The sequence below is a fragment of the Haemaphysalis longicornis genome, unplaced genomic scaffold (genome assembly GCF_048455015.1).
Source record: "Haemaphysalis longicornis isolate Haplotype H1 unplaced genomic scaffold, Haemaphysalis longicornis Haplotype H1 scaffold_28, whole genome shotgun sequence".
Lineage (NCBI taxonomy): Eukaryota > Metazoa > Arthropoda > Arachnida > Ixodida > Ixodidae > Haemaphysalis > Haemaphysalis longicornis.
In genome coordinates this window covers 1,214,353-1,237,096 of record NW_027526329.1, presented here as the reverse complement: position 1 = coordinate 1,237,096, position 22,744 = coordinate 1,214,353, and the positions used below count along the sequence as shown (strand labels likewise).

General features: G+C 49.1%; 1 protein-coding gene across 1 annotated transcript; it reads left to right on the top strand.

Moving 5' to 3' along the window:
* The first annotated feature begins 1,820 nt into the window (after nt 1–1,820).
* Nucleotides 1,821–14,039, top strand: LOC144172962 (uncharacterized). The gene is made up of 2 exons (XM_077701556.1): nt 1,821–2,384; nt 13,959–14,039. Exons 1-2 carry the CDS (start codon nt 1,821–1,823, stop codon nt 14,037–14,039), a joined length of 645 nt encoding a protein of 214 aa, XP_077557682.1.
* Nucleotides 14,040–22,744: the final 8,705 nt, after the last annotated feature.

Genomic DNA, 22,744 nt, shown 5'->3' with positions numbered 1-22,744 from the left:
AAATTTTTCCACCTTCCTAAGCTCATCCAGCATCGTCATGATCAGACAGAAATTCTTGTGTGGTGTGACGTTATTTGTAGCTGGCGTGCATAAACTGTGTTTACCGTGACGTGTAGAGCATGAATTCAAAGTTTTTATTCTTACAAATATGCATGTGATGGGGGTGCAATCACGGTGTGAAAAACATTACACAGGGTGTGGGCTTGTCACCCTGCTCCTTCGCCATCCCATTTTTTTGTTTCGTCAGTATTTTAACATGCCTACCCCTTGGTGCAATTGGTACGCAGAGACGTTCACAATGTCCCTCTGGGCGAATTTTAATGGAGCCATGAAGACAAAATACAAGTTTGTGTATTTCGAAAGGTTTCGTATGTTATAGTGCCCACAGCACTTGTCCGAGTGCAAACGATGATTTATTCACTGAGAAATCAATTAATCGAAATTAAAATTTTAATTTTCCCGCTAAATCGTGCCTTTTCGTCATCTGCAGTGACATCACATGAACCGACCGGTCTGCAGCCGATTGGGAAGACTTGTTTATTATTAGTGAACCCAGATGGTGCCAACATACCGTGGCAAGCCGCTTCCTGCGTTTGGTTTGTTTTTTACCGTATTTAAACCTGGCTTGTTATTGTTCAGGGAGAAAATAATCGTTTCGTGAAACATAGTGCTCGGTCGACAAATGTGGTCATGTAAGAAAACGTTGCTCTTGTCAATCGGCCAGTGTTGTCTGAAACAACCCCAAAGGTCCACAGTCCTGCGCAGCTAAACCAAGCATAGCTGTGCAGCTAAAACGAGCATGAGCAGTACGCATTGCTACTTCTATATTTACGTGTGCTTTTCTAACTTCTACTGTTGGTCCCATCATTCTTACTGCTGTAAAAAATGTGCCCTAAATGTAAGCGCAAATACTTCTTTCGGCAAGCTTATAGGCTCTGCCTAATTCGCGTATGCTTTTGCCGCTCTCCGCCAAATGCAGAGGTGGCTTGTATGGCATAGGTTCTCTTTGCGGGAAATGAGCTACTGGGTCGCATGGACGTTCCCTTTGTTCCTAATTTGTAGCTTATTTGAGTGGAGTTTAAGTTAAAAATGGTGTCAGCACGATTATAGCAACGCAAGCCTTTGAATGAACCGAACTTGTGATTACTCTTCATGGGTCTTTTAAAAGCCTTAACCACGTTTCGCACCCTCTGCACCTAAGCCGCGAACCACGTTTCGCACCCTCTGCCGCGAACCATGCATTGGGTTTGTTTATTTGTGTTTTGCTTTTAGTGCCCGGCTGCGCCGGTCTGTGTTTTCTCTGTGCCAAGGGAAGCGCGTGTTCCATTCTTTCTTTGCCGCATGTGTTATCTGTTCTGATAGGGAGAACATTCCGATCTAACCTGAACAGCCTGGAGTAATCTTCTTGGATCTGCAATGTTCTCGATGCGAATCGACGGTTCGAGAACCACGCGCGCCGAAAGATAAAAAGTCTGCTGAGCAGACGCCGGGGCATTGGATTCTGCGACGCTCGCCGACGCAAGTCACTTTGTTGACCGCTGCTTCGCCGCCTCTGTATTCTTTTGAGTTGTTAGGTGAGCACATGTTAGCTCCAAATAAACTTGTTTCTCCTTCAAGAAAACTGCGTCGTCCTTGGCTTCGTGACATCTGCTGGAGGTGCGGGGTACTCACCCCTTATGCTCTCTACGACATTTGGAAGCCGCCAAGCTAGCCCAACCAGAGAAAGCCGCCGACTGCAAGGATTGCTACCCGAGTTCGGTTTGATGCCAGAAGGGCCCAAGAAAAGGAACGCTGCAACCAACACCATGGTGCAAGAAACAATGTCGCCAATCGTCCTGCAGCAGCCCCGGGAACCGCCATCGTTCCGGGGAGCCCCCGCTGAAGACCCCGAAGAATGGTTGGAGAAGCTGGAGCGCGTCCGCATCTTCAACAGGTGGGACAACGAAGAAACTTTCGGGCATGTCTTCTTTTACTTAGAAGATGCTGCTCGAACTTGGTTCGAGAACCATGAGAGTTCTTTGACCGACTGGACTCACTTCAAAGGGGAGTTCCTGAAGACATTCACTACCGTTGTGAGAAAAGAGCAAACTGCGCTTTTGCTTGAAACTCGGACACAACACCCCAACGAAGGGGTCGTAATCTTCGTTGAGGAGATGAAGCAACTATTTTGCCCCGCGGACCCCGAAATGACGGAGGAAAATAAGTTACGCTTCTTGATGCGCGGTGTGAAGGAGGAACTGTTTGCTGGACTTGTCCGAAATCCGCCAAAGACCGTCGCCGAATTCGTGACCGAAGCTAGCACCATCGAGAAAGCACTCGACATGCGTGCTAAGCATTACGACCAGAACTATGTTGGCATGGCCAATGCGAATTGCGTCGACAACGTGCGCATTCCCGAAGATAGCCTACGGGAGACTATCCGCGAAATAGTGAGGGAGGAGCTGCGGAAACTGCTCCCGACGCCGCCGCAACCACAAGTCGCTTATCTTACCGACGTCATTAAACAAGAAGTGCAGCAAGCGCTGGGAACTTCAACGACTCCAGTAGCACCTCGCGAGCCACAAGCCATGACCTACACGGCTGCTGTACATCGCCCTCGCCCACCTGCACCCTATCGTCACGAGGCTCCGTACCGTCGTCCCCTCTCGCCGGCCCGACCACCTGCGGCGCAACCCCCCGCCCCAAGGAAGACCGACGTGTGGCGAACGTCCGACAATCGTCCGCTGTGCTACCACTGCGGAGAGGCCGACCACGTCTACCGTCGCTGCCCCTACAGGAGGCTCGGTTTGCGAGGGTTCTCCGTCGACGCACCCCGCCCCCGAACTGGCCAGCGCCCATCCATCGGAGATCGAAGAGCACCTGTCTAACACCAGCCGTCGACCAGCCCGTTTTAACCGTTCGCCGTCACCCTACCCATACCAGTCGCCGAACCGCCGTAGCAATGCTGAGTTCTCACGTGGAAGTTCCCCAGCCCACGCGGGGGAAACTAAAGGAAGCAACTTCTGGAGGTGAAGTTGCTCTACGGCGAAAAACTGGAAACCGTCCAACGACGCAACGACGCGCCGAAGACACCGATTCACGACATGCCCTCATCCCGACGACCCTACCTAACCCTGACGAGACTCCCGAACCCGACGACAGCTACACGGCGCGACGCGTACCCGACATGACCGAGGCTGCCGCTGAGAAGACAACAACGACGCACAGTGCCCGACCGCCAACACGCACAAGCCGAGACGCGACGCCCCGACGCACACGGAACTGGAGGAAGGCGGCGTCCGACGTCCAGTTGTCCAACGACGGCTTTGACGTAGTCACCCTCATTGACACGGCAGCCGACTACTCGGTAATGAGCGGGTAATTCGCGTCTAAGCTGAAGAAAGTTACGACAAGATGGGACGGTCCACATATACGCACAGCAGGAGGCCACCTCGTGACGCCAAGTGGAACGTGCACATCGCGCGTCACCATAGACCGCACGACGTAACCAGCGGCATTCGTCATTTTGCCCAACTGCTCCCGCGACGTAATTCTCGGAAAGGATTTTTTGACGGACAACGGCGCAATAATCGATCTGCAGACGAAGTCGATAGCTTTTTCCTCCGATCACTCCAAGACGCCGGAATCGAACCCCGATCACCGTGCTGCTGTCAGGATCGCCGACGATCACATCACCCTGCCACCCCGCGCAAGCTTGATGATGAGGATGCTGCTCCTGACATCGACGCTATCGTATAGGGTGACCAAAGGTTGCTTCTCAACCGCGGCGTCTCCGTCGCAAGAGGCATTGCGCGCTTTAAGCAATGCAAATCCCATGTTTTGGTCACCAATTTCACCGAGCAGTACCAGCATCTAAACAAGAGCGCTGCAATTGCGTTCCTCGAACAAACGCAAGAAGCAAGTCAAGTGATCACGGTCGCTAACTTTGAATGCGCACGCGCAGAAGCTTCCAAGCCGCCGCAACCTTTCTACGTGAACCTGGCGCTGCCGCAAGAAAATCGGGACAGATTGCTGAATTTGCTCCATCGCTACAGCGAGTGTTTTTCGGCAAACTCAAAATTACGTCAGACACCCCTAGCGAAGCACCGAATTATAACCGAAGATGGAGCCCGACCTACCCGACAGTCACCGTATCGCGTCTCTTCACACGAGCGGGAAGCCATCCGGACTCAAGTCGACAACATGCTCAGCGACGACATAATACAGCCATCAAAAAGTCCGTGGGCTGCGCCAGTCGTACTCGTGAAGAAAAAAGACGGCACATTAAGGTTCTGTGTTTACTACCGGCGACTGAACAAAATCACCAAAAAGGACGTGTACCCCCTGCCACGAATCGACGACGCCCTCGACCACCTCTGCCATGCGAAGTATTTCTCATCGATGGATTTGAAGACCGGCTACTGGCAAATTCAAGTGGACGAGAGAGACCGAGAGAAGACTGCATTTATAACCCCGGATGCCCTATACGAGTTCAAGGTGATGCCTTTCGGGCTGTGCACGGCGCCAGGAACGTTTCAACGAGTCATGGACACGGTGCTAGCTGGCCTGAAGTGGCACACCTGCCTCGTATACCTCGACGACGTCATCGTATTCGCCCGGACTTTCGACGAACACCTCGCAAGGTTCGAGTCTGTACTCGAGGCCATTCGTACGTCGGGGTTAACGCTAAAGCCTGAAAAGTGCCGTTTCGCGTACGAGGAACTCACGTTCTTGGGCCACGTCGTCAACGCCGCGGGAGTCCTACCTGACCCAAGGCCGAAAGACAAGCAGGGCGTGCGAAGATTTCTCGGACTGTGCGCATAGTACCGGCGCTTCGTCGCAAACTTCGCACGCATTGCAGAGCCGCTCACGCACTTGACGAAAGATAGCACTCTTTTCAGCTGGGACAACGACCAAGAAAAAGCATTCTGCGAGGTGCAAAAACGCCTCCAAAGCCCGCCCGTGGTCGCTCATTTCGACGAAAACGCCGAAACGGAAATACACACGGACGCCAGTGATATAGGCTTGGGTGTCGTCCTCGTCCAAAAACAAAGCGGGTGCGAAAAGGTAATCGCCTATGCCAGCCGTGGTCTGTCGAAGGAGGAGAAAAACTACTCTGCCTCTGAGAAAGAGTGCCTGGCCATTATATGGGCGATTTCAAAATTTCGCCCATACGTGTATGGAAGACCATTCAAGGTTGTGACAGACCACCACGCGCTGTGTTGGCTCGCCAATTTGAATAACCCCTCTGGCCGTCTTGTGCGGTGGAGCTTGCGCCTGCAGGAGTTCGACGTTACAGTCGTTTATAAATCCGGCAGGAAACACTCCGACGCCGACTGCCTGTCCCGCACCCCCGTCGACCCACCAGCACAAGACTCTGATGAAGACAGTGCGTTCTTCGGAATCGTGAGGGAGACCGACCTAGCCGCCCAGCAGCGTGCCGACCCTGACTTACACGTCATAATCGACTACCTCGAGGGACGCAATGTCGCCGTACCTGGGACCTTCAAACGCAGCTTACAAGCACTCAGCCTGAGAAACTCCGTCCTCGTGAAGAAGAATTTCAGCCCCGGAACGAGAACGAATTACCTTCTTGTCATCCCCGCAGACCTTCGTGACGAAATTTTGGAAGCGTGCCACGACGACCCGTCTTCCGGACATCTCGGCACTGCCCGCACATTTGGAAAATTCAAGGCGAAGTACTACTGGCCCCGCCTTACATTCGACGTCACCCACTACGTCCGGAGCTGCCGTGACTGTCAGCGACGAAAAACGCCACCGACGAGACCTGCCGCACTTCTGCAGCCGATCGCCGTCCCATCAAGGCCCTTCCAACAGATTGGAATGGACCTTCTGGGCCCGTTCCCTACGTCACGATCGGAGAACAAGTGGATTGTCGTAGCAACAGACTACATGACACGCTACGCGGAGACCACCGCTCTTCCGAGGGGGACTGCACAAGAAGTCGCCAAGTTTTTCATAAGACAAGTTGTGCTGCGACATGGAGCCCCTCAAGTCCTCATCACGGACCGCGGAACGGCCTTTACTGCGGAGCTCATGCAAGGAATCTTACGCTACAGCAACACGGATCACCGAAGAACGACGGCGTACCACCCACAAACGAACGGACTAACGGAACGTTTGAAAAAGACGATTGCGGATATGCTGTCCATGTACGTCGACGTTGAACATAAGACTTGGGACGAAGTGCTCCCGTATGTCACGTTTGCGTACAACACGGCTATCCAGGAAACCACGCAGATGACACCGTTCGAGCTCGCCTACGGAAGACGGCCGACTACAATGCTTGAATGCATGCTGCCGCACGTAGAAGACGATGACCTGAACGCCGACGTCCAAGGATGCCTTCAGCATGCGGAGGAGGCCCGCCAGCTCGCTCGAGTTCGTATAAGGGACCAGCAGCTGGTGGATGCCGGCCGCTACAACCTCCGACGCCGAGCCGCCGAGTACCACCCAGGGGATCGTGTGTGGGTTTGGACTCCCATCCGACGACGCGGACTGAGTGAGAAACTTCTGCGACGGTATTTCGGACCCTACAAGATTCTAGGACGTGTTGGCCAACTCACCTACGAAGTGATCCCCGATGGTGACTCCGGCACATCACGACGAAACACGCGGCCCGAAGTCGTCCACGTGGTTCGCTTAAAACCTATACTACGAACGATGACGAACTTTAATTTTTATTTGTTCGGACTGTCGCCTATGTTAGCATCTCGTCGATGCACTCTTAGAGGGGGGGGGTAATGCCGCGGACCATGCATTGGGTTTGTTTATTTGTGTTGCTTTTACCGCCCAGCTGCTTCGGTCTGTGTTTTCTCTGTGCCAAGGGAAGCGCGTGTTCCATTCTTTCTTTCTTTGCCGCATGTGTTATCTGTTCTGATAGGGAGAGCATTCCGATCTAACGTGAACAGCCTGGAATAATCTTCTTGGATACAATGTTCTCGATGCGAATCGACGGTTCGAGAACCACGCGCGCCGAAAGATAAAAAGCCTGCAGAGCAGACGCCGGGGCATTCAATTCTGCGACGCTCGCCGACGCAAGTCACTTTGTTGACCGCTGCTTCGCCGCCTCTGTATTCTTTTGAGTTGTTATGTGAGCACAAGTTCGCTCCAAATAAACTTGTTTCTCCTTCAAGACAACTGCGTCGTCCTTGGCTTCGTGACAATATGCTGGCACAGTTCAAATCTGAGGTCACATATTTCTACCACCTAGGGATATTTAATAGGCTTAGTTTAACATTTTTTAGTGTAAGGTTGCTTCTGCTCCTTTAAAGTGTCGCTGAAAGCCTTGTAAGCATTGTCATGCATGTACTCATTTTTTAGGCTGAAAGAACTGAAGGTGCCTTTCTTGCACCTACCAAAAAACAAATTGTGTCATGTCCTGTCAGAGCGAGTATTGCCCGACGTTATACCGCATGTTGGCGGCTTGTGTGCTTCTTGAACTTCCATTTTTTACACAGCCAGGTGTTTTGCATGGAGGATGTACGTTGTGAGCTACCAGGAGAATTGGCAGCCTCCTGTTTCTATCTATCCTGCACGACTTGCAGTAGACTTCATTACGGCTGTGAAATTCATGAAAATCTCGATTTTGAAGGCTGAGAGAACACGAAAACATGGAAAACCATTGTGGCATCCTTGTGGTATTTTTGTGATATTAGGTAAAAACATTGAAGTGATGGGGCAGAAAATAGGAACAGATGAAGGTGATAAACTTCCTGATGCCTTTCTTAATTTTTTGTCCTATGAGGGCTTTGTCCTTGCTCCATGAAATAATTAATAACGATTTCTTCAGCTTTGTTCACTCTGGAAATTGCGCGGTGGCCAAAGACAGTGTCAGGGGATTTTTCTTCTACCGCCTCTTACAGATGAACTAGATCCTTAGACTTCTACTCAAAAGTCATATTACGGATTAAATGACGTGAGTGAAACAATTCCATGCACCCATAAATAGAATTTAGTTGAATTCACTTCTATTTCTCTTGATGCAACTTGTGCCTAGCAGTGAAAAGGTGTATTGCGTGCCTTTTTGCAACTTTGTTTCTTGTAGTGTAATAAGCCTCACTGGCCATCCTGCGCCTCCCCCCAAAACAGCTATTAACTCTGCCATATTTCATGATGGTCTTAATTGTAGAAGGGTACTCGGCAAGTGAAGAAGCTGCTGTGGGGGTTTCTGGTTTGTGCATCAGACTTTGTTTGGAATATTGTTATGTAACCACGGATAATGCAGGGTTTTTGTAAAAATATAGATAATTGGAGCAACCTTGTGCTCCGGTGTGAACATAAAAAAACACAAACCTCGAAGGAGTCAGCAAAGGGACGTGCACGGATGAGCGTTGGTGAATTGAATGCCGCAGGGTTTCTTTTGCACTCACTCATTTAGATCGAGAACATTTTAAACAAAAAAACAGGAAAAGCTAGGATAGGGATCGCAAAGAAACCCCTTTTCCTATCAACCAAGACTGCGGTTGCATCATGCAAAGGAAAAAGGGGAAAAAGACGCTTCCCTTAAAAAGGATAAGATTGCGTGTTGTGGCCAGGTGCTTGTAACAAAACATTTTGTAAATAAATTAAATGGCGTGATTGGGGCATTATTATGATGGATATAGTAGAAAAAACCTGCATTATTACCCAACAACATAAATGTTCTTTGTGCAAACATATGCGAAAACGCTGGTGTGTTTTTAGCATTCGAGTGCACGTTACAGACTACTCAGCTCAAGTTACTCACCGAAGTAGCTTTCCACATTGCCGACAAGGATAAACCTTAAAATTAAAATTTCTGTATTTGATCCTTTTACCCTTTCACTATCACTGACGTACTGGTTTGTTTTCCCATTTTACCATCCACAGTGTCACTCACATTCCGGTGCGTTTTCTGTTGTACGTTGAAAAATTTGTGTTTTGCGTTGTGCCATCTGTTGAATCTTTCTAGTAACTTGTATTTTCCCAAAGTAGAGAGCGGCCGCACCCAGCTTTCGTTGCTTGGGGGGCATGGCCACTGTGTGCGCTGTACATCTGTTGGGATGAGTGACCACGTGGTACGCGTAAAATTAGGGGTGCAAGTGTTGTGCCATCCGCCACGGTTTTCTAGGGTTGTTTCTAATTGCTGTTCCTGTGTCTGCTACGGCACGCCAGGTTAGCCCAGCGCACACCTTGTATCACCAAAACCACCTGTTTCAGCAGCAAATGAGTTGTTGTCTTAAAGGTTGTATCCCCTTTTTATCTCTATCTGCCATCATGATTTTAGAAGGCGCCATTTCTGTGCGTTGTGGGGCTGCTGAAAGTGCTCTCTTAATGCGTGCCGTTACTTTCGGATGGCTGACCGTGCGAGGCCTTCGACTGCAGGTAAGAGCGATGGTTCTTCGATTCCAATTCGAATAAGAGCTGAGCTGGAATTTGCACTCTGAGGATTTCTCATCCGAGGAAGGGGTGCGAGTTCCACAGCTTCAGATTCTGATGTTCAAATGATGGGTCATCCTCCCGGAAGCGTGCAAGGCAAACAGAAAATACCTGGAATGGTGATTTCTCACCCAGGCTCTTTTCTTTCGACGCGTTATATGTTCCAGATACTATTGTAGTCAAATAAATCACTATATTCCTTCCCTGATATTCCGGACACCAATCCGACACTTGGGAAGCGTCATGGCCAGTAACCCCCATCAGTGAAAGGGTTATTACAGCTGACATAATTTTTGAAGAGGCCCAATCCCCCCCGTCAATGATCTCGTGTATACATGTGCACCTTCTTAACGCCCGAAGGTTGAATTTGTTTGTATCTAGCAATATATATGGAATTCGCAAGGGAGGTGTACACGTCCTTCTGCTTTATTTACCCATGTTCTGGTCGACCCATTGACACAAGGAAATATATGAAGTGAGGAGCTAACCTAGAGGTTGGTCAGTTCTTGGTGATGATTGTATCCTCAACTCTGAACATTTTGCTTTTTGACAGCAAGAACAGACAAACGAACTATACAATTCAAGGGCTCTCTCGTAAATTACATGCACAATAAAACTACTGCCTTTATAGGTTCCGAAGAACGCGTAGACACAAGCAACTACTCATGATGACGACTGATCAATGCCTGCCTTGGCAAGTTCACGCAATTTTGTGGTGCCTCTTCTGCCCCACCCCGTATTGCTTTCTTCTAACAGTGCCGCTGCAATATTCTCATCTTTCAAATGTTCTTGCGAAGCTGTATGAATGCCCGTCATGAGGAGGCCATGAATCGAAACAGTACTTAGTTCTGGGTTATGTTGCCTATGTAACAGTATGTCATATTTGATGTTCGTAAGCTCATTGGTAATTTCTTTGGTTTAAATTCAGTGGCTAATTTTGCAACCTTGAAGTTGTACCTTCTCTTTCAGAATACCTAGTCCAGTTTTGTATGAGAACTCTCCCTGATTATACGAGCATAACCAGCAAATGTTCCAGAGACATGTTTGTTTAAACGCCTTCATATGCGATCAATGCGTTTGTCATTTCAGGTTCAAGTGTGGCAGTGGCTATCCCGTCCTGTGAGAGGTAAAGATGAGAAGACACCTGGTGTGGCAGGCGGCAGTAGCACGTATGGATCCAACCTGAATAAAATAGTGAGGATTGCAAGAGTCGTACGTGATTCATGTGATTTTCGTTCGTCAGCTTGGTCATACAGAAACAACTGCGGCATGAACCAGTGACTGTGGAGCTGCCGGACATTTTCCACACGCAGCTGTCTGTTGGACGCTGTTATTTTACAGCACGCAAAGGGCACTCAAAAAGGTGGAAGCTTGTGGGACACGTAGAGGATGGAAACATAAAGAATTCTTGGAGGACGCAGAAAGTCGGTGGTGAAATTTCAATATAGAGGACACACTAGGGACGAATGCGGGCTAGTGCTTTCAAAACACAGTGGGTACACAAAGGCCGTATGGTGTCTGTTGCCTTTGCGAGATAGACTGGACGCGTTAAGGACGGAAACACACAATACACTTGGAGGACGCAGAAAGTTGGTGGCGAAATTCCAACACAGAGGAAACACACAGGACGCACACAGTCAATTTCTGTCGGGACGTAGACTGTCTTTTGACTGGACATTGAAATTTTCATGGGGGCAGCGACACTGGCTTAATTCAAAAACTTTAATTCTTTTCACTCTGAGGCTTCTGCACTTGCCTTTTTTGCCTACGTTCGTTGGCCCTCTCAAAGCTTGCACTCTTTTCTGCCCTCCTCTATCTTGGGCCTTTCTTCCCTTTCCCTTTCCCCTAGCAGAGTAGCATGAGGGCGATTTTGTACGCCGGCTAAACACTCTGTTTCTAATAAAGAGCTTCTCTTTCTCTCTCTCTCTCTCTCTGAGTGCATGCAGGCTGTCTCCACGTGTGGGCCCCCACGTACAGCTATAGAGGAGTGGTCGACGATGTGCTCTTCTTTTGTTGAGAAAGACTCTGGCAAGCTGACAACCTGCAATAAGGTTCAGTCTCGAGTGAACAAAAACGGCCAGCATGTGGCTTCAGGAGTCCTTCAAAAGGCAACACCTGCATTATCGAAACACTGACGTTTTACGCCCTTTTTTGCGCGCACTACAGGAAACGCAGACTTATGGAGCTTCGCTGTTAAATTAAATAAATGTACGTGTAAGCGTCTGCCATTGCTTATATTTTTTCAGGATCAATGTGTACGCGCGGAAGCAGGTTTCGTGCAAAAAGCGACAATGAATAGCGCATCCGCGGGTACTGGATGAAACGGATAGGGCGCGGCGTATCATCCTGGCAAGATCGCACGAGCAGCGGTAATGCTTACAGCCGCAAAAAAATTATAATCCGGTAACTATGGCGTTGCAGACGGATAAAAGACAAGAAAAACGTTGGGAACCACGAAATTGCTTTAACTGAACACCGCCTAATTACAGTCATCTAGAATATTGTTATACTCGCAGAAGCGGCCTCACAAATTAAAACCAAAATCCGCATATCCACTAGGGACGGACACATCGTTCGCATACCACATGGCGTTCATGACTTTCGATCTGAGCATGCTCTAGGTTTTTAAATATCATGCACATCATGCAACCTGTGTTCTCAAACAGAATTGTTGTCATTTATACATATTTTTGTAAGATAACAAGCTGTCTTGAGTGCAGCTCTACAGACAATGCGTGTATAGCATGAAGCCTAGATGTTGCTTCCTTTGCGGCTACCATTTGTTCACTGCTTCACCAATGGGGATCATAGGTTTACCAAGCTTGCGGGGTAGCCGGTTGCGGGGAAACTGAAGCAGAGAAACTGCAATGGTACAGAACTATTGAAAGAGAGTTTATTTACGCAGAGTAAACCATAAAATGACACGTTATTGTTTCACTCATTGCCTGCAAAATGGATTAGAATATAAATCAACCAAAAATGGCGAAAACCGTTCGAGAAGTCCGAAGTTAGAAGGAAGAAAAACAATAGTTTCTACCTCGTGCAAAATAAATACCACCTAGTATTTTGAAAACTGAACCGTGCTCATAGAACTTTCCTCGCGGGTAATATCTCATTTTACTAATTCAGTAATGACACCCGTATGCAGGTGGGTGTCTGAATATAGGACAGTGGGAAGATAACTTTTTAAATGATGTGTTTAATTTGCAAGCTTCAATCTGACATGCTGCAGTCCACTGAGCCCATGAATGTTACCCAGCAATGGTGGAACCGAAGGAAACTACTCTGTATTTAGCGTGGTTTTCAGGGGCTTCGTAAGACCTAATGGAAGCGAATACACTGCATGCCGATTTCTGAATCACCCAAGGCCTCCCGACACTGAACTACCCAGGCTATTGTTCGCGAGTTGGGGGATGAAGAAGGGAAGAGGCTTTGCGGAACTGCAAGAGAAACTGTGGGGAACCTGATAACAAAAAGATAAGCAAAAGCAAGGCACATAAAAAACAAGCGATCAAAAGAACGCATATGTGTGCAGTAAGTTCCCACAATATAGCTTTGCGATTGTTTAGTTAACGTTTCTTTTTAAACAGTATCGCCAGATTTCTGACCGTTGTAATTGACATAGAAGTTTACTTCAGCCACATTTTATGATGCAGGCGGTGCTCTTTCGTACGCCCAACCAAAAAAATATATCCTGCCGCCCCTTTCTCCAGTACATCAGTTCTGATCGGCATTGGTAAGGATTGGATTGGTGATCGGGGTTACGCTGGGATTGATCCAAAGCTAGATCCCAAAGCGTGAAGCTTTGAACGAACATTGAAAAAAGGGGGCGGGGTGTATTGCCGTGATCACTGAGGGCCTCGTGCTGTGTTTGTCATATTCCTCGTCTCCCTTGACGAGCCAGCGTCCTGCGTTTCCTTAAAGCGCAGTAGGTTGATCTGATGCAGGGCCTAGAGGAAGGGAATCACGGCCTCCGTCATTTCCGAGAGTTTCGTGCACCGTCTTTCCAGTAGGAAAACTGCTAATGCGCTTTGGCAGTTGGTCAGGAATTGCTCGGCGACAAATAACTCACGTACTCCGTCATAGGTTTTAGGAGTACCTGCCATCTCCACCCAGCGGTCGAAGAACCTCTCTAGTCTAGTCGCATAATGCTTCGCCGTCTCACTGTCTTGCGGCTTGCTCTGCCGGAACCTTTCCCTGTAGCCTTCAGCCATAAAAGGGAAACGTTGCAGCAGCGCCAGTTTAATCCTATCATAATAGAAGGACTCGTTAGGGGACAGCCGTCCGAAGACCTTCAAAGCTTCTCCGGCTAGACACAACTTTAGCGCTATGGCCCACTTCTTTTTCGACCAATGCTGTCCGTTCGCCACTTGTTCAAAACGCTTCAGATAGGCGTCCAAATCATCACGAGCTTCATTGAAGACGGGAATGAAGTTTGGCGGATTAACAATAAAGACAGGGCTTTCCGCAGAATGCGCGTCACCAGCAGTTGCCCCAGAGCCTCTGCCCACCCCAATTTCTGCCCATCATAGTCGTAGCTGCAGGTTCTTTTCTTCCAGCTCGAGTCGCACTCGTGCAGCTTCGCGCTCCTGAAGGCTGGCCTCTCGCTCGGCCGCCATCTCATCTCGCGCCTTCGCTAGAGCATCGTAAACCCACGCACGCAACTCCGAAGACGCTCCCCGGTGGCAACAAACACGTGCACGTTCATCGTACACCGATGCAGGGACAACTGTGGCGCCCTAACCTTGCAATGCGCAAGGCGTCCTCGTCTGCTGGTGACTGTGGCTACCCCCAGTCGCCACTGAACACACCCTACTGAAGAACCTGCAGGTGGGGGGGGGGGGTCCTGCCTTCTTCAAACAATCTATCGCTGGAGACACCTGTGCCGGCCTGTGATCCCCTCCGCGGCCGTTATCCACGCTTGCGCAGTGACCGCAGGGCTCGTCCAATGCGCTTTTCGTGTCCCCGGCGCGTTTTGGCTCCCAGTGCAACAGAACGCAAAAAAATAGAGCGCCTGGAATCGCTGTAGACCTGTAGCAACGCGATGAACCAACGAAATTGTGGTTCCACCGCCGCCAGCGATCGGATTGTTCGTAGCTGGAGAGCAGAGGTTCCAGCCTCCAATCGGAGCGGCGAGCTGGCGCTGAACACCGGCAGTGCGGAAGCAGCCAGCACAAAGTTGTGACGTGTTTGGATGTTAGTTACACACCATCCAGGAAACGTCTGTTGCGCGAGGTTCTCCGCTGGCTGCTGGGTTGCGTTTCGCACACATTGAAATATATTTTATTATGTAAGATGCGACTGCATCTCATTCACTCGCCTTGTCCATGCAGCGTCGGCGTTGTCGTCGTCCGCCCCTCCCCCATTCTCCTCGGTGCGCGAGCTGCGCTCTCCGCCGCTCACCCCCTGTCCTCTCCGATGCCCCTCTCTTGTCTACACCCCACCCCCTACACTATAAAAAAGATAATAGTTAGCGGTGCCCGGTTTCGATCCCACGACCCTGTGGGCGAAACGCGAGGTACATGGTGCTCTTCCCACTGCGCCACAAAACCGAGACCGAATCATATGCTATGAACGCGCCTTATATCCTTGACTCATTCAAACCACGCCAAGATTGATTGATTGATTGTGGGGTTTAACGCGCCGACGCAACGCAGGCGATGAGGCGCGCCGTAGTGGAGGGCTCCGGATTAATTTTGACCACCTGGGGATCTTTATCGTGCGCCGAAATCTCGTACACACGGGCGTTTTTGCTTTTCGCCTCCATCAGAAAAGTGGCCGCCGCGGCCGGGAATCGAACCCGCGACCTCGTGCTCAGCAGCGCAACGCCTTAGCCACTGAGCCACCGCGGCGGGTAAACCACGCCAAGAAGCTACTGATACAGCGCATGATGGGGCAATGATTAACACTTGCAATAAAAGAAAAGAAGCTCCCACTTACAGCAAGAATGATAGAGTAAAGGTCGTTGCGACAGCGAAGCCCCAAGCTTACCACTTAGAGAGATTGACTAAGATTCGCCAATAAAACATAATAATAATCACAAAACATAATAATCATACGCGTTCTCGACACGTTTCACGCGATTTCAGAATCAATCCAACGGAAACACCAAGTGAACCCCACGATGCGGCGCATCTAAACAGGGTTCCCCTCGCGGGGAGGTGGGCGCAATTTTTTAGGCTGTGTTTGCCGCTGATATTTTTCAGGTGGTGCATGTATGTTGGCAACCCCTTTAACTTCAGCGCTGAGACCCTACGGCTCGCGTTGGCGGTCACCGTTCGACACCATCTTGCCACTGCACAAGGACGTCTGTCCACAATACAACTTTGTTGGGCGCAGTAAAGAAAACACAGGACGAGGGATACAAGGACGGGCGCTAACTCACAACTGAATTTTATAACAACCACGGGACATATAAATAGGAAAGAATCACAACACGCTCAACTGACTATGAAGTTTATCACATCACTGCACATCTCCCCACGCAGTCCTCAGGCACGCACGTGTGATAATGTTTATCCAGGAAGGCCAGCTCTTCCGAACTGAAAGATATGGACGTCGAACTGACGCAATCACCTATCGGCTGCATTTCCGCAGCCTCAACAATCTCGCGGCCGCTGATCCGCGTCTCGAAAAGTGATGCTGCATGCGTCGTACAAACGCTCGCCGTTGTCGCACTTTTGGCAATGAAAACCTAAATTGCTATCTTTACCTTTCCGTACGTTGTTGCAGTGTTCCCGTACGCGAGTGTTGAGGCACCGTCCAGTCTGCCCAACGTATGCTTTTTTGCACGTAAGCGTGTTGTGCTTCATCTCTCTTTACACGTTCCGTGGTTCTTAATAAAGTTCACTTGTATGTTAGCGTTCGTCCTTGTATGCCTCATTCCTCTGTTTTTTTACGGCGCCCAACAAAGTTATATAGGATTACCAACTCTTTCCTACCCACACGTTGTTAGACTGTCCAGAGAACAACGATGCATGCGTTCATGTCCGAATATGCATGAGTGTTCGCATCATAGTTGCCTATAACTGTGGAGTTAGCTTATTTTTTATTTCTTGGCCGGCGCGTGGTCCTCCAGGCTTCAAACATATCAGACACCACTAATTACTTGTCCTACAGGGTGAAAAGCTCCACTATTTAAGAAAGGTTCAGAACAAAACGTCTCTAATAACCGCAGATATCCAACAGGTGGTGAAGGGGTGTTTTAGCAATTGAAAGGTCAAATGCAGCTGCGGCGGCGGCCTTCGTATGATCGGGGCCATTTCCTCCGGCAGGGTGTACGTTGTGTAAAAGTTTCAGTTCGTTATAGGTAGAGTAACTTCTTCCGTTTCACGAACATTCTTCAGAGCGAACAGCTTCAAGAACTGCACGAAAGGGTTGTGATGGGTCTTAGGATGTTTCCGAAAATACGGCAACGTGATCTAGGTAGACCACAGGAGACTGCGTTTTGAGTCTGGATAAGACTGTTTTCATCATACTTTGCAGAGTGGTGGGACAAATAATGGATCATTCTTTAACCCATACAGATAAGGGAGCACTCTGGGATAGTCACCTTTCGAAGCTTTTTCACTAGTGAGCCATTCATAAGAGAGCTATAAGCGGCAGGGTCCAGAGTAGCTGCTACTGCGAATTTTCTAAGTACCACCGCAATATTGACAATGACTGCTTCACTTTATTCGGAACTCCTTATTTGGCTCGGTTCCGCTTGCGGATGTAGTCGTGTCGAGGGACGCTATTGATTTTTATATGAAGCGGCCTCAACCACTATATTCGCTTGCTTCAGGTTAGGCGACGTTGGCTCCTGGGCTCATTTCCAGAATGTCTTGAAGACAGAGAACGGCTGGGTGATACATTGCGTCGGGGTGCGAGAGATATCGGCTGGCGCATCGTCCAGGGAGTTGCGGGAATGTAATGAGAAGACAGATACTCCTCAATGTGTTGTGGTCCCTCCCTTTAGAGTGCTCGAGGCGCAGCCGGTACGAAGCCATGGAATACCATTCAGCGACAAGGGTGTGGCGTAGTACAAGATTGGTTTCGTCGAACTAATTTCAGTATGTTCTGTTGGAAGACATGCATATCAGACCCTCTTTTTCTAGCAACCTTCGTTCGTAACGCGTCGCGTTGGGTGGCAGTCGGTAACACAGGAGCCCGTAAAGCAGATAAGTGCAGCACATTCGTGTATGAGGTAACTGGACTTTTCATAATAGCCGGGGATTGCAGTACGCCCGAGGAAGTTGATACAAGAAAGCTCAACTTCAAGTAAGGAAGGTAACCCCTCCGGTCGCTAAACTTTACCTTGGAAGTCGTCTCCGATGATAGCTACCCTTGGCCGATGGTCACCACCCAGTACTAGCTCACGGTCACCGAACAGAACCCTATGCACTCTTTTACGGGAAGCTTTTTCGTTGTCAAAAGGCGATGTGCATGCTTTCAAAATTTCTTTTGCGGCCATACTCCGTTGCGCGTTGCTGTAGTGAGTTGTCCAATTGTGACGCATCTTGAGCGAATTTGGATGCACTCGTTGGGAGGCTCCAATAAAGCCCTCAGAAAAGCCGCTTTTATGCACTCATAAGGCGGCGTACATTCGTTGCTTCAGTCATGGTGATGTCGGCACGCCTAAACAAAAGCAGCATATCTGCCAGAAACATGGCCACGCTGGAGCCTGACACGGGAGAAAACGTTCCGTGTTTCCGTTCCGCTCGATGTTGCCGCAAGTCTCAAGCCGCTAACGCGGAACCTCGGGCAAGCTCATCAGTGAGTGCTCCTGATCTACGAACCATGTTCCAGCTGCGTATTTATACGAGAAGTAACCATTGTGAAGGATGCGCTCGTCATCGCATTGGTTGAAGCTGGCTACAAGATCGAGATATTCTAGCAAACGTTTTGAAATACTCCAGCTAATTATTGCAAAAAACCATCTAACCAACCGTAGTCCATTGCAAGAAAATAAAACAATTCCACTGGTGCCGTCAACCGCACGTTTTACCCAAGGTAGACCTTGCTGAAAAGAATTGACTCGAATTGACCCTCTGAAGGTGGTTGACTGCAAAGCAGTAAAGGACACCCACAAGGAATACGCATGCGACGTCACTCGAATTCACACACGTGGCTCTACAAAGAGTAAAACCAGAGATGACCGAACGCCGCAGGGACGACAGAAAGAAAGCGGAGGGGAGCGTCTGGTGAAGGGTGAGGATGTGTGCGGCACGCTAGGCTATGGCGTCATTTCTCTCACTTCCCTCACTCTTGTTTCATGCGTCGCCATCCAAGACCGTGCACGCCACCCGCCCCCTCTCCGTACGCCATTCCGTTCGCCACTAACCCAAACCGCGTGAACATCGTTATCATACATTATCCGTTTTGCAGTTCCCACGAGGGTTTTGAATGAGTGCAGGTGGTAGACCCGCCGCTGGGCTACTTGAGTGCACCGTCTGTCTGCCTGTCTTCTCGTGTGGGCGTAGCTTAGTGGGTACGACGACGGGCTGCTGCTACGTTACTTGGTTAGGGCCCAGGTTGGATTTCCGGCGGTGCCTGTAATTCCTTTGATCTGTTCGCGGGACTCTTTCTGTTGGAGCCGACGGTCATGACACAACCCTTGGGGAGTAGAGGTACACTGCTTTGCAGTGAAAGATGACTTGACGGCCTCGTCCTCTTCCTTACCATGCCTTCTCTTATTAAAGGGATCGTCGAAACGGGTCTCAGCTCCGGTCCGAAAGACACCCATACTTTAGGGTGTTCGCAAGCACACCCTTTCGTAATACTCACAGCCATGTTGAAGTCCTTTTGCAGGTGCGTACCAAAGATCAAGATTATTACACCTACTTCGGCCAAATGGGTACAAATGTTAGTGCGTCAACATTTTGCACTTCCACTAAAAGGGTGCACGACTACCCACTTCATCTATTGGCGACTTTATCACAACTTCGATTGCCGATGTGGCTTGTAATCCTATCATTTCCTGGCCGGACCTTAGTCGCCTGCTCGAGTATGTCCAACGCGCTCTTTCTTGACAGCCCAGTGAGTCAGTGACCGATGCTTGTTGTCATGCACGAGTCATGTACTCATGTGTTTCCCCACTCCAGTGCCATACCCCGTATGGTCATTCTTGCTTACGGCGACCTATTGAGAATAATTACACCCGAAGATGTTCACCCATGACAATTCCGGTCGTCAATACTTTGTCGCCGCCGACTAAGCCCGGTTACATCACCTCCCTGCGATATAGCCAGGCTTTAATCCCCCTGACCATGTTCAACCTTTCTCTAGATCCACGAAATAAAAAAGCCGCTCGGGCTCCGGCTTTATAGGGAAGATCCCCACAGGGGTCATGCAACACTTCTGCAGTGCCATCTCGTGAGTGCTTCGCAAACCACACGGCGGGCTGCTAAGCCGAAAACGCTGACGAAGAAGCAAAGTTCTTACGATTTTTACTGTGTTCATATCTTGTGGTCCGTCAACACAAAGTATATTCAGTGTGCATCGCGTAAGAAAGAGCATGTTACGTTTTACTAGATGCAAAGCATCTTTTGCTCGGTGCTATGTTCGTTGTCCGTTGTCCATTGTACGTTGTCCGTTGGCGTTCGCACCTCTCCTGCTCAACCCGCTCTCCCCGCCAGCTGCGGGATAATGCGCTTCTCACTCCGTACTCCTCTTCACGCGAGCTGTGCGATAGCGCGCTGTTCCCTCCATCTTCCTTTCCACGCCAGCGCTATATATCCGCGTGCACTCAGGGCTGCCTGAGTTGCTTCGTCGGATGAGTCTCGCTCCGGCGTCTGATGAGTACCGACAGTACTGCTAGAGGATTGGCTGACACAAGTTCAGCCAGCATCAGCCAACCAGTTAGCAGAGCCGTTTGTAAGAGGGGAACCCTGTGTTGATGCGAAGCATCGCGGAGTTTCCAACAACATTCACGCGATGTGGGTAACCAACGCAAGTGAAAATAAAGGGAACCCCGGGATGCTTCGCATCACCTCTGGCTTCCCTTTGGAATGATTGTCTAATTTTTTATAGGTCCTTGGGCGGAAGGCGGGTGGAAATTGTTTGTTTTTGCAGTGTGGCCGATGGAACCGAAGGATAGCCGGAGAAGTGGATATTAATACCTGTTCTTCAGTTCCACTCAGCAAAAATTCATCATCTACAAACTTCAAATCGCTCAAGTATTCCCCGTTTACCCTTAGTTGTATGTTTTCCCAGTCAAGCTTTGTAAATACCGCTTCCACACATGCTGTGAATAGTTTTGGAAAGATGGTACTCCCTTCTGACTCCCTTTCCGGTCTGAAATTTATAGCTTTGCTTATGGACGGTTATTCCGCACGGGCATTCCTTATATATGTCTTATATAGGTCTTATGTACGTTCTGTCTATTCTCAGGACTTTTGGCGCTTCTACAACACCTGCGCTGAGTACGGAATAAAACGGTTTCTCGGAATACATATAAGTGATGTAAAGTGGTTCAGTGTGCTCTGCGGATTTTTCTGTAACTTGGTTGACGACATAGATGTCACCTATAGTTGTGTACCCTTTCCTAAGCGCAGCCTGCTCCCTGGATTCATGGGAACCTAGGCTGTCACCTGAGCGGCTAACTATAACTTTGGTAAACAGCTTTTAAACAACTGAGGGTAGGCTGATGGGTCTGTAATTCTTGAAGTCCTCGGGATCTCCCTTGTTATACTATGGAATAATGTCGGCATTTTGTCAGACTACGCGCACCTTTTCAGTCTTAAAGCATTTCGAAAAAAGTGCAGAAAGATTTTCCAGTAGAATATCTCCTCCCTCCTTCAAAGTGTCTAGGTATAGGCCATCGTCCCCTGCAGCTTTTCCTACATTCATGCTTGTGAGAGCCTTTCCAACTTCCTCCTTAGTTATCAGTGAGACTACACAAGTTCAGATTCTATTCTTTGTAGTTACCCTTCATCTAACGTTACTGGTATTCAGTCAGCTTGTATTCTCAGTAGTTACGCCCCGTTTAACGTTACTGGCTTCCAGCCTGCCCTAGATTTGTTCTTGTATATTACCTTCCAGTCCAAGTATAGTTTAATGTGTCCCTGCTCATCTGCGAGTACGTACATCATCACTTGGCCGATGGCTGGCTTTCTCTTCGTGTCTTTAAAGCTTCTTCTTGTGTGCAGCTTTTCTAGATTACTGCCATGCTGTAACAAAGAATGTCGTTTGTTTTCTTACTGCAAAGCAGTTTCAACAGCTTGGATAATTCAATCCGATCGACCCTACTTTACGCTTTATTGTTCTTACGTTTGGGAATTAGCTCTATGGTTTTCTCTGTTTTCCAATTAGTTCCCTAGATGTTGCTTCTCGTACAGCTGCTGCTGATTCACTGAGTGCTTATGTTAGGTTGTCATTCAGCCTGTCTACACTGATGTCGTTCTGTTCGTTCAAGAGTGATAATTTGTTTTAAAGAGTTATTTTAAGCTCCTGTGATCTGCCTCTAACTAATGCTCGGCGGGATTTTGTAGTTTTCCCGAATTTCGCTCCTTTCGCTTCTGGAATACAGCCTTGGCTTTGATCTAAACCTCCCCTGATCGCTGCTCCGAATATTACTGAGCACCTCTGCGTTTTGCGCAATGCGCATGCTGCTGCATAAAATGAAGTCGATTTCATTTTTTGCACCACCAGGAGTTATCCATGTCCATGTCAAATGCTTTCGTTTGTAGAAGTGTGTTTTCTTCAACCTCAGGTTATTTCTCTCTTGAAACGCCACCAGTGTTTCACCTCGACTGTTGCCAGTGTCTATTCAAAGTTTCAGACAGACCTTTCACCCACCTGCTTATTCAACCACACGTTATTTCTTCTTCTGGGGTTCAGTGTCACTGTGAGGAGGTGAGTTGAAGGCCAAGGAGCTGGAGTAAGAAGTCAACACAACGAAGCGCTCGTGCTGCGGGCGGAAAGAAAAATATTACACCATCTTCCCGAGGGGAGCCCTAAGGGGAGCCGTGATGCGAAGCATCGCGGAGTTCCCTATATTTTCACTTGCGTTGGTTACCCACATCGGGTGAACGTTTTTGGAAACTCCGCGATACTTCCCATCACCTCAGAGTTGCCCTCTGACAAACGGCTCTAATAACTGGTTGGTCGATGCTGGCTGAACTTGTGTCAGCCAATCCGATAGCAGGATGGTCGGTACTCATCAGACGCCGGAGCGAGACTCATCCGACGAAGCAACTGAGGCAGCCCTGAGTGCACGCGGTTATATATAGCGCTGGCGTGGAAAGGAAGATGGATGGAGCAGCGCGCTATCGCACAGCTGGCGTGGAGATGAGGACGGAGGGAGTAGTGCGCTATCGCGCACCTGGCGTGGAGAGGAGGACGGAGTAAAAAGCGCATTATCGCA

Bases quoted from the DNA above. Each gene is read 5' to 3' on its own strand.
- LOC144172962 (XM_077701556.1), top strand. From the start codon at position 1,821: ATGTCGCCAATCGTCCTGCAGCAGCCCCGGGAACCGCCATCGTTCCGG. The intron at 2,385-13,958 runs GTGCGCATTCCC...CTTTTCTTCCAG, and splicing joins ATGCGAATTGCGTCGACAAC to CTCGAGTCGCACTCGTGCAG.